Here is a 12,368-nt window from a genome sequence, read left to right as displayed (position 1 = left end):
AAAATTTTTCTGTAAAATAAAAAGCAAAAGATTTTTGCAAAACTTTTTGTTTTGCGGGCCACGTTTCTAGTTTTGTTTCTATTTTGCTTTTTGTTTTGCATTACAAATGAACTTTTTGTTGTTTTTCATTCACTCTTTTTGTTTGTTCTTGTTTTCTCTTGTTTTTTGAGTATTACGTGCGAGCATTTGAACATTTCAACATTTTCATTGCGCCCGGCCTGATGAAATTTATGTGCATATATTTTTTATTTTTATTTTCATTTTCATTTTTTGTGTTTTATGCTCCTGGGGCAGTTCATTCATGCGTTCCGGGTCGAGATTCACAGAGCTGGCAATGCTCTCGCCTTGCTGCAGCAGCAGTTGATTTCGTGATTCATGCATAATTACGACTATAGCGAGTGTATTTATATATATGCATAGAACGTAGATATACAGTCTCGTATGACTGGCATATAAATCAACGACCAAACAACAATCAAAAGCCCGGATTGTCCAAATGTTTGACATGATTGTCATGCTGCGGCTGAAACTCCAGTTGAGCCTCTATATCCACGCCACATACTAAATGCCCTGAATGAGGGATTATGTTGTACGGGATGCGTCAGGAAAGCGCATTTCATTTGGATATTTATGTAATTCCATTTCCATTTGAAATGCATCAAAATATGAGCACATCCTTTAAGCTCTTTTAAGCTCAACTATATGAATTATATATAAATATATATTAGTATATACATTTGTATGTTCTCTCAAGCAAATTGCATTTTTCGTAGTTTCGTTTGAAAGAGATTTCAGTTTCATAAAGCAAAAAGTTCTGCTGAAGCATGGCTTAAAGAGAAAGCTTTACATAATTATTTACAATTTAATAAAGAATTCCCATTCTTCTAACTTCACAATCAACAATAGGAACCCAACTAAAGCCACTTCTTTATCATGAAATACACAATAGAATAAAAGTTCCATCTCAGTTTTATTACTACTTAGTTTCAACTCATTCTCAGCATTCTAAATCTAAGACTAAAAACATTACGTTGGAGTAACTATTTCATTCAACTAGACAGGCGTTTAGATAAATTTCGAGTATGTTCTCTAAATCCATTAGGAAAGTTTCTGCTCACTTTGCAGGACATTTAAACGCATTTGAGTGGCGCAAAGTTTTGGCATTAAAAGCGCGTTCGCCCACTCCATGCGCCATAATGTTAATGCTTAAAGTGTATGCGGTCAAAATTCAATTAAAATCAAATGTGTGCCACAGCTATTGTTGCGTTAACTTTATGTCCGAAGTTTTTTGCTGGGCGCGGTCAATTGAAAGCAATTAAAAGTGGGGGAACTCTATCTCTCTCTCTCTTACTCTCGCTGTGTGTATGTGCGTGGAGTATAATCCAGAAATTGTGACAGAAACCTAAGCCGTTTTCAAGTGAAAACTGTGCTCAGGATTAGGCCAATAGCTGTGTTTGGGCGTGGCCTTAAGCAGCTCAAGCGCTTAGCACAAGAATTTCGAGTTCAAGTTTCGTTGCAGCTGATTTTTGACTGCAAAGTCACGTGGCCCAATTCTAAAAGAACAGTAAAAATTTCTTGTTATTATTATTAGAGCTTTTGTTGTTCTTCTTCATCTTCTTAAGCTGATGCTGCTTCTTCTAGTTTCCCTACCTTTTGTAATTGTTTTCACATGTGCCAAGATTTTACAGCAGCGCGAAATTCGTTTTTATTGCATACTTTTTCGGGGCCGAGAGCCCTGCAAGACTTACAAAATGGCTGCCAATGCACACAAAATGGCCGCCCAGCCAACAAAGCATTTGGAGCAGCATTTACAAATGGGGCGTGGTCGCGTTGGGGCGTTACAGCAATCATTACGTGTGCATGTGTGCGTGGGCGTGCACTCAAAAAGATCTATATCGTATGGGAAGTACGAGTAATTAATAGCTGCACAATAGCGCCCATGCACACGCACACACACACACAGGCACACACAGATTGTTGGGCACCGCCTTATTGCTATTGTAGTTGGGCCCAGTAATTAAAAGATTAATTTTTAATGCGCGCTTAGTGGAAAGCGGAGCTAGAGATTGAGCATTAGCCGCTGGCGCATATAAATAGAAAGGATTTTAGCAGCTGCCATTCCGACTCCCTCCCACCCACACACACACAGACACACTCACACACACTCAAACACATTGTAATTTATGCTCCATTTCTGCCCACTTTTTTTATCAAAGTGCAATTTTATGAGTCCATTTTTTATGTGCTCTGCTCTGCCTGTCTCTCTCTCACTCTCCTGCTAGTTGTCCTCTCTTTCACTCTAGCTAATATTTTTAATACTTCTATCCCGTCTCTCTTTCTGCCTTTTTGCTCTCTCTCTTTCTTGCAACTTTTGTTTGTTTTGTGTTTAAATTTTTTATTATTACGCGAGAGATTTCCGCTTCTGTCCGCCTTTTTTCGACTCTTTTTCGCTTCGCTCTTTTATTTCTGATTTTTCGCCTTTGCTTGCAGCAGAAAATTAAATGTGCACACCTTTAAATTTTTAATGCACTTTGGCATAAGCTTATTTCATATACATTTTTTTTGTTGCTCCCACTTGATTAAAAAGGTAGTTCATTTAATATTTAACAAGCGGCAACAAATATACTTCAAATATAGGTTTTTTTTTGTAAAAGTTGAAGCGCGTTGGAGCGCTCTACGATGAGCAAGTTATTATTATAAATAATTGCTAAGATTTTTTAATTTTTAATTGATTTGAGCTTATCATTTGAGCCAATTAGATGACAGCTTAAATGGCAATAAATTTTTATCATAGAGCAAAGGGTGATAAAAATAATTTAATAATAATAATTGTCTTTGTTCCGGATAACAAATGAAATTATATGTATAAATTACATATATCAGATATTATATATATATTTAATAATATATATGACCAGTTCAGTTTGGTATAATAAAATATGTTTCATCATTTACAAACACAAATCTAAGTAGAGTTTTTTTTTATGTTCACAAAATTTTTGTCACCTTGACAAATAAGTTTTGTCTGTAGTTTCTTTTCAAACAGAAATAGATTTTAATAAAAATTGACTATATTTTATTTATTTATTTATTTAAAAATTAAAGTGTAAGCAGCAGTTTCATATTGAAGTTCTGTTAAATGGTTAAATTGTATTAAATACAAAATTTATATTTATTTATTCACTTCTTTCATACCCATTGCATGTTGCATGTTCTTTGGCTAAATATATAGTTTTTGGCTTTTTAATAATAGAAAAACTTTTTCAATTTGGCTAAAATGTTCTACTTAACCGCCGCCGCCGCCGTCGCCACCGCCGCCCCCTCCCGTCACTCTGCAGCACATCTAGTTTGTTAATCGTTATTTTCTCGACGTTTCTCTGTCGCTTATCTATTTGTTCGTTCGCCTGCCAGACGCGCTTTATCCTTATTCGTGTCAACAGCCTAAGCAGCTGCAGCAGCAGCTCGTCTCTGTGCGTGCACTATCATTAATATTTTAAACAGCTAAAAGTAGCCAGCACTTTTTGTTTACCAACAAATGTGCAGAGACAAAGCGCGCATAATTAGCAACAATACAAAAACAAATACAGCAGAACAACAACAGCAGCGGCAGCTCAGCCAATTAGTGAGCTAAAGAGGGCGTGCCCAAAAAAAAAGAGAGTGTAGGAAAAATAAAAAAATAAAACGTCGCTCAACCAAATAAACTTGACAAATTATACGCTCCGTTTGCCATGCTGGTGCAAAAAGATATATATATTTAAGCTTAGCCGCTTACCCAAGCTAACCAAAATGCCAAATGTGATGTATGTTTGTAATTTGATACAACAGCCACAGCAACAAATCACATTTAACAATAAAGCGGCCAAAAGGCAATTGCAATAGCTGCAGCCAGTGTCATTGCAAGGCAACTGTCAGGGGGTTACAGCTGGGTACGCGGCTATTCCGCTGGTGTTGTAGCTAAGTTAACCGAGCGTACAATAATAGAAACAACAACAAGAAATTTAGTTGACATGTATATGGGTAGCTTTTCCACAACTGCCTGAACTAATAACCGCAAAAGTCTAAAAACTTGATTAAACTGCGGTTAAATGAGGCAATCTCTGAGCAAGATCAACATCTTGTCTAATCACAGCATATCAGCTAACACTGGCGGCTATTACATAAGTCGTCTTCTGTGGCTTGGCTTTGACAATGAAGCCAAATGCGACAGGTGGCAGCGCGATGCGATGCCAGCCGGCAGGGACAAATGCAGTCATTGCCCAAGTTCAAAGTCAGTTGGTTGAGGCTGACACCGAGCACACTCAGCAGATCTTGGAAATTAGAAAAATATACAAAAATATCATGGAGATTCTCATTGAAATGATAGATATTTATACATAAATATTTCGAAATTAAGAGACAATAAAGTGCACGAACAACACTTTAGATATATCTGACACTTCCCCTTAGTAAATATTAATTTTGTTACTAAGGACAAAGCCTCAGCATCAAATTGTTACAAAATCTATTTTAGAATTTTTTTTTTGTTTTTTTTTTTTACAAAATAAGACAAAAAAAAAGAAATCAATGATTTTGACAATTAAAAACTAATATATATATTTATATAGATACATATATATTTATTTAATTCCTTATATTCATTAGAATAGTTCAGAAAACAGAACAAATTTTCAGAAATTTTTATAAAGTCTTTCCACATTATTTGCATTCAATGTCAGCCCCTTGACTGTCTAAATTGTTTAGGTACTCGCAATCTTTTTGCTTTTTATTAATTCTCAGGCAACGGTAATGTTTGAAAATGGTTATACTAACTATGAAAATGTTTAACAAAAAACCTTAGATGACTGCATTAAAAAAAAATTTTAAGTCGAAGAAGATCTCCAATCAAAACAAAAGTTGCATTGATACTAAAAGCCTATTGCCCAAGCCCCCAAGGAAAAGCTTCCGAATTGGCGAAATCATCAAGGATCCCGCATCACTAAAGTCATCCATAGACAATCCAAACATAAGCCAATTATTCGGTAGTTATGTGAGACCGCCAATCGAATGGCAGCAGCCCATGGAGGGTGCTTACCTGCCAGACGAATTTGGCAGTCCGTATTTGCTACTTTCCGAGGACGAGGTGAATGAAATGGCAAAGAGGCAACGAGGACCTACCTGTCACAATGTGCTGCGCGAACCACGTCTGAAACTCGACGCAGCCGATGTTCAACGTATGGTACGTGGCATACGGCTTAGCATTTGCGTCGAGCACACCCACTTCCCACTGATTACCAAAGTCTCGAAGAGTCTGGGCCTCACCCATGTGCCAGAGCATCGACTGTGGAATGTTCAATGGTGCGACAATACGCCCCATTTCGATCTACTGAAGAGCATGAAACGATTTCAGCAAATCAATCATTTCCCCGGCATGATCGAGATATGTCGCAAGGACTTACTCTCACGCAATCTGAATCGCATGCTCAAAATGTTTCCAGGCGATTATCGAATCTTTCCCAAGACCTGGCTACTGCCCACAGAGTGAGTTACGAGTGCTTCACTCAGATTCGCTCCAAAGCTCTGCTAACGTTTCTTTTAGTACCTATGACGTGTCTGTCTATGCTAGCAAGCACCGGCGTACGTTTATACTCAAACCCTATTCGTCGGGCCAGGGGCGTGGCATTTGGCTAACCAATAATCTGCGTACGGTGCGTAGGAACGAGAAGTTGATCTGTCAGACGTACGTTGAGAAGGTGAGTCGAGTTATGAGTTTCTTTTCTTCTCTCATATCTCTCTGACCTCTTTTCTCATCTCTTTTGTCTACTTCTCTTTTCTCATCTCTTTTCTCTCTTCCCTCATACCTCTCTTCTCTCATATCTCTCTTCACTCTGTCATATCTCTCATCGCTCTCATATGTTTGTCATATGTCTGTCAAATGTCTGTCATATGTCTGTCATATGTCGGCATATGTCGGCATATGTCGGCATATGTCGGCATATGTCGGCATATGTCTGTCATACCTCTGTCATACCTCTGTCATACCTCTGTCATACCACTGTCATATATCGCATCTCTCTCATATATCTTTCATATCTCTCATATCTCTCTCACATCTCTCTCACATCTCTCTCACATCTCTCTCACATCTCTCTCACATCTCTCTCACATCTCTCTCACATCTCTCTCACATCTCTCTCACATCTCTCTCACATCTCTCTCATATCTCTCTCATATCTCTCTCATATCTCTCTCATATCTCTCTCATATCTCTCTCATATTTCTATCTCTCTCATATCTGTCATATACATATACAAATTTTACAACATATTCAACTTCTGAAGCCTCTGCTCATCGATGGCTTTAAATTTGACTTGCGTGTCTATACGCTCATCACATCGGTGGATCCGCTGCGCATCTTTGTCTACAACGAGGGACTGGCTCGCTTTGCGACACACAAATATAAACCACCTGCTTTGGGCAACAGCAACAATATGTTCATGCACCTGACCAACTATTGTGTAAATCGCCGCAATTGCAATTATGATGCAGGCAGTGGCAATGATAAGGGATCCAAACGGAAACTGAGTGCCTACAACAAGTGGCTCGTCGAACACAATTACAACGTCGGAGAGTTCTGGGCGACGGTGGACGATGCGATTATTAAGACCGTGATCAGTGCGTGGCCCGTGCTGAAGCACAACTATCATTTGTGCTTCCCAAAGCACGATAAGATACAGGCCTGCTTTCAACTATTGGGCTTTGATATACTCGTCGACTGGAAGCTCAAGCCGTACATACTGGAGGTGAATCATACGCCCAGTTTGGCGTGCGGGGAACCCGTTGATAATGAAGTAAAACGTCCATTGATACGCGATACATTGAATTTAATCAGCATGCCTTTGGTGGATAAGGAGGAGATTATACGGGAGGATCGAGCCTTGCTCCGCGATCGTTTGATGAGACAGCTGAATCGACGCCGTGTGCCTAGTCCTAACAAAGATGCGCAAGCTGGAGGTGAATCGAATCAGGCGTGCCCTCTGGGCGCCCTGGCCCTGCAGATCGCTTGGGAGGAGAGCCACTTGGGCAACTACAGGCGTATAATGCCGCCTACAGACAGCGATCGGATCGGTTACTATTTCAAATTCTACAATCAATGCGAGACGTTCCCAACGTTAAAGGTTAAAGTTACCAGGAAATGTGATCCTTGGAAGCAAGAACAACTGCCGGAGCAATTATATGCCAAACAGTGCCAACTGAATAAAGTGCAGCAGCGCAATGAGAGTACGAAACAGGCATTGTTTCTGAGTAGTCGAAGCAATTTCAAAGATATGGTCAAACAGAAGCGTATACAAACTCTGGCCATAATTAAGGATATACACTTGCAAAAGTCCAAAATGTTAAAGCAAAAACAGGGCAAAGAGACGGTGGGCATATGGCAGATGCTGAATACGCGGCAAAAGGAAGTTGCAAATCATGGGAATCTAGAGAACTCGAGGAAATCTTGGAAGCTGCCATCGAGGCCCTCTTCGCCGCTATCCTCGAGGCAAACGCCGAAGCTGTGCAGCAAGCTAACGAATTCCGAGGACTCAACAGATACAAGCGAAACCACATGGAGCACGGCTACGTCAAAGCACATGCGAGAGAGCTGGCCCGCCCGTACCAAATGCAACTTGCCCATTATCAGGTCAAAGCGACGCGCTAAGAATCGCCGACTTCAGCGTCGAATAAGACGAGCCCGTCGTCTGGAGCGTGAATCCCGGCTAGATGCCGAATTCTTGATTAAGCATGGTATATCAGCGTCTACGCGTCTGCAGGCGGGCTGCTCCAAGAATGTAATATCCGCTCCGCAAATAAACAGTGCTGTGCAATTCAGTCAACAGCAGATGCAGTTGACCAAGTATGAATCCCAGCTCATTACCCACATCCGTGACCTCGTCAAGAAAAAGTCATACAAACAGCCGCTAAGCATCAACAAAATAGTCAATAAAGTGAACAGCATATCAAACATAGATTGGCTGCCCCAGCCTACAACCGACGAAGATAATCAGCTACAATGCGATTGGCGATCACAACGGGAAGTAGCTGTCAATGACAACAAGTTTAGGGAGGTGGTAAGTTCAATTTTTCTCAATCAAATGAAATGGCAATTTCCTATTGAGAGCCTTGGCTACAGACTTATTGATTTCGAACAGATCTGCCCTACTATATTATAAACACATTTACTAAAGATTCCACTTTCTAGTTAAGTTCGAAAAAACTCAATTTCGTAATTGCTTAGTTTGATCGATTCTTAACACATAACCACCTGAGTCATCTAATATTGATAAAGTAATTCAAAACCTCTGCCCTGATAACTAACTTGAAGTTATTTTCTTAGCTATTCTATGAAATGTACAAGCGAGGTGATCTAACCAAAAATGATATTAGAATGTATCCAAATCTTCTGTATAGCACACTGAGCAATCAAATTAACAATAAAAACAAATATTGTCGTTATAATAATGATAAAGATACGGATGAGAACAAGGAAAGTATATTGGCGGCAATGAACTAAATGAAGCATATTCTAGAAATTGCGTTTTAATGACAAAAATCGAAGCAATAAAAAACAGAGAATTGGTAAGTAGTATCCTAAACAAGCTCAATTTAATGGCATATTTTTATTTAATTTTTTTTTTATTTTTTAGATCTGCATTGAAATGTAATTTCCGAATCTTCTTCTTTATCGCAAAGAACCGAGCACCAACACTAACAAAGAAGTATTGATCAAGTACCCTCATTCAGTCAACCGAAGGCTTTTAAATAAACTTAAATTTTAAGTGTAAGTTGGCAAAAGCTTGAAATTGTATCAAAAAATATGGATTTGATAAAAAGCCCTTAAAACCAAACCAGCATGAAAATCTTTCATTTTCATGTGCTTTACTTCTAGATATTCAACTAGCGGATGATATCAGAGTTCAACACATTTTGATGTGTATATATATATATATATATATAATATATATGTATGTATATATGTAAACTAAGTATATGTATAAGTATATATATTTGTATCTATATATATATATATATTATATCGTCTAATATAAGCAGAGTAATCGAGACGCCTGTTATTGGATAGCGAAGAAATTAAAATTATTGTCTTCCGTGTGTGGCCAAAATACAACAGATTGTAAAGAAAACTCGTGCAAAAAAAAAAAAAATAAATAAATTAATTAATATAAATAAAAATAAAAATATATAGATTAAAAGGCAACATATAGTTATGTTAATTTCTATTATATTCAGGTCACAAAGCGAAAATTTGAAATAAACAGATTTGTTTTTCTATCGGAATTCGATTGTATGTGGAATTTTACTTGTCGCATATTCAATCCGAGCTGCATGGCTGCCTCGTCATCTGTTATTGATTGCAATCGCAATCTGGAAATACAATTTTTATAAACTTCTTTCGCAACCAGTTCATAAGCATAAAAGCCAACCCCCGCCCCCACCAACTGCAATGATTTGTCAAAGGCAAAACCGACGAAAACTTCTCAGTGCCCTAACCCCAACAGAATCCTGCGAAGCCGTTACCCTTAGATAACTCTCAGCTGCCGACATCTTTGCGCTTTGATGCTGCTCTAGCATGCATAAACAAAATGCAACACAATACGCTAAACTTGGCTTTATATGGAAGGAAAGAAAGGAGGAATAGGAGGAGGAGGACGCTTGGCATAGTCTTCAAACTTGCATTATTGAAAACTGCAGTTGGATACGCTTTTAGCTGCCGTTGCCGCCGCCATATGCAAAACAGCCATCGCATTTTTTCACTCGGCAGCGGCTGTTGGCTGCTCACTGCTCGCTGCTGCGAGGACCTGCCTTTGGTCTAGGGGCTTATGCTCTATGGTCTATGTCCTATGGCTTTGGCTTTGGCTTTAGACGTCAACGCATGTCCTGCGCTCTATTTTTTTTTTGTTTTTTTGTATATCCTTTCAAAATGGTTGTAGACGGGGCATGACCGGCTAGAGACTGGAAATTATATAAAATCTTGAACAATCGAGTCTCTATAGGCTATCATTGTGTTCTTCCGTCTATTTGACTGCAACTATAAACTATAACTTTAGACTGGATAGAAATGGAATATATATATATGTAAAACATCTACATGAATATATCATACAATAAGTGAATATATCTAAGTCTCTCTATATTTTTTGCAGGCATTTGCTGCATAAGCTGCTGGAATATAAAGATATACGAGATGACGAATTAATAGTTAGGGTGGTAAGGTCTTTATACTATAGAAGCTATGATTACGACTATAACCTGGTTTATCCACTTATGTATGTATATTTCCAATAGCTAGACTAGACTCGAGGTATCATCTAGTCGTGCACTACTAACAAGAACCTTTTTGCTTTTTTCTGCTGCAACTGCCTTTTGCTGGTTCGGCTTCTGCCGCTGCTGCTGCTGCAGCTGTCTCGCCATGTGTCACATATTGAAAATTGTGCAGCAGTAGTCACAGCAGCCCGCCGTCTTTTAGCTTATGTCTGGTTGGGTGCCTGGCTGCCTCCTTTTGGCCAACAAAGTCGCGCACAACGCTCTGATAAGCCATTTGAAAGAGGGTTTTACATATGCCGAGCTCAAAGATAGCCGTCCGCCTTCCATACTTTTGCAACGTATTGTGGCAGCTGTGGCACATGGAGCACGCTTAATATTTGATTGAACATTGTTGCGCCTGCTGCTAATACTTTTATTGCATTCTATACAGCTTTTTCGACCTCTTCTTCTTCTTTACCATCATCATTGTCTTCTGTTGTTGTGATCAGCTTAAAGTTCAAGTCGTGCTCTTGCCAAGCTTGAAAACTTTGGCCTGCACTTTTCCACATATGCAGCAAAAATTTTCCGTTTGATGCTTTTAGTGTCGTCTTATTAAAAAGTTTTTAATCTTATCTACGAACCAGCCTCCGTTGCCGCCTCCTTCTCCCTTCGTTGCGTAGCCCACAGAGTTGTCTTTTTGTTCCCTGATAAGCTCTTAAAATTCCTACCAGCTATTCTTTGGTCTCCCACTCGCTCTCTCTCTCTCTTCCTTCCTCTCTGTTTTTCACTCCATCTATAACAAAGCTGCGGAAATGACTGAAGCATTGCAATGGCAAAAGTTTAGCTCATAGTACACTATGCTTTTTTTTGGGGCATAGGAAGAATTTGTGTGTGTGCGTGTGTGTGTGTCTACATTGTTGACAAAAGTTGAGGCTACTATTAGGGGTCGTTTAGCTTGCGATTAGTTCGGCTAAGTCAGTCTACGATGCTCAAACTTCCTGCCTACTTTGCAAGTTTTCGAAAGTTCTTTAGAATTCGGAAATGTCTCAATTTGAAATTGTGCAAGAAAAGAACAAAAACTTTAATCACATTAAGAGTGTCAATTTTAAAGTGCTTTTACACACATTGTTTATGTTTTGCTTTAACAATTTTTAATTTAAATCGATCCATCAAAGTAACTAACTAACGTAACTCGGCCAAAAAGTGAGCAGCCTTGTTAAACTTTGTTACTTTGTGCTGTATTTTGAATTAACTTTGATTGAATTATGAATTGGGCAGCCGCACTACTTACTCACCTACTATGACTCATTGAAAAAATATGATATATGCATATAAAATATATAGATCTGCTGCTATGAAAACGTTCTTTTAATAAAAAGTAGAAATGATGTTAAACACACACTAAACTTATTTTTCTCGGTTGAGAAACTACTCAAAGAATGCACCTTTCATTGCATTAACAATTACTCAAGTCGTAAACTCGTTGATGCATTTTTTGGGCACATGTATTTATAGCACAATACTTGCAGCAGGCCACGTTCGGCTCGTATAACATATATGCCTTATACTTTCCGCTTATCAGTCATAAAGCATAATGTGCACTTAATCTTCATTTGCACTGGGCCAGCGTTACGACACAGCGAAATGCAGGCGAAGAGAGCCGAGAGATGTATAAAAATTCGGTTGAGTGGGGGCGTGAAATTTACTTCAGCTGCAGAAAGCCTTTTAATTTGTGCCATAAATACAAAAAGGAATTGCTTAATTCCATGACAAACACTCGCAGCTGGAGTGCATATAAAGGATATGGCCCAGAGGGAAGACATCTAGCAGCCAGCAGCTTCCAGAATCCCACGGCGATGACTTAAATCAACAAAAGATTTATGCCAGACAGCATAAGGGACAGCAGGAGCAGAAGTTTCATTGAAAAAAAAAAGTAAAAAGGAAAAAATGAATCTAGGCGTATATAAATCCTGCAAGTCGGACTTAACGTCAACAACAACAACAAAAACAGCAGCAGCAGGAAAATCTGTGAGGACGAAAATAACGCCCGGCAAAAAGTCAGTCAGTCAGTCAGCCAGTCGAAAGGGGGC

The 12,368-nt window shown here is 38.9% G+C and overlaps 2 protein-coding genes across 19 annotated transcripts in view; one reads left to right on the top strand and one right to left on the bottom strand.

Annotated features, from left to right (window-relative positions):
- Window positions 1-12,368, bottom strand: part of LOC111594467 (heterogeneous nuclear ribonucleoprotein L) — a 132,316-nt gene that overhangs the window by 81,366 nt on the left and 38,582 nt on the right. The gene's annotated exons all lie outside the window — the stretch shown is intronic.
- On the top strand, window positions 3,253-8,913 carry LOC111594442 (tubulin polyglutamylase TTLL13). 3 transcript variants are annotated; one of them, XM_023307742.2, is made up of 7 exons: window positions 3,253-3,346; window positions 4,838-5,517; window positions 5,576-5,729; window positions 6,318-8,087; window positions 8,354-8,595; window positions 8,664-8,797; window positions 8,869-8,913. In XM_023307742.2, exons 1-5 carry the CDS (start codon window positions 3,278-3,280, stop codon window positions 8,528-8,530), a joined length of 2,850 nt encoding a protein of 949 aa, XP_023163510.2. In that variant the 5' UTR covers window positions 3,253-3,277; the 3' UTR covers window positions 8,531-8,595; window positions 8,664-8,797; window positions 8,869-8,913. The 3 variants fall into 3 exon arrangements, with proteins under 3 accessions (XP_023163510.2, XP_023163501.2, XP_023163519.1); XM_023307733.2 differs by having other exon boundaries at window positions 8,664-8,878; XM_023307751.2 differs by lacking the exon at window positions 3,253-3,346 and adding an exon at window positions 4,647-4,782 and having other exon boundaries at window positions 8,664-8,878.

Source organism: Drosophila hydei, unplaced genomic scaffold (assembly GCF_003285905.1).
Source record: "Drosophila hydei strain 15085-1641.00,03,60 unplaced genomic scaffold, DhydRS2 tig00000060-arrow-pilon, whole genome shotgun sequence".
NCBI classification, from domain to species: domain Eukaryota; kingdom Metazoa; phylum Arthropoda; class Insecta; order Diptera; family Drosophilidae; genus Drosophila; species Drosophila hydei.
The sequence above is the reverse complement of the archived record's forward strand: the minus strand, read 5'-3'. Positions and strand labels throughout refer to the sequence as shown.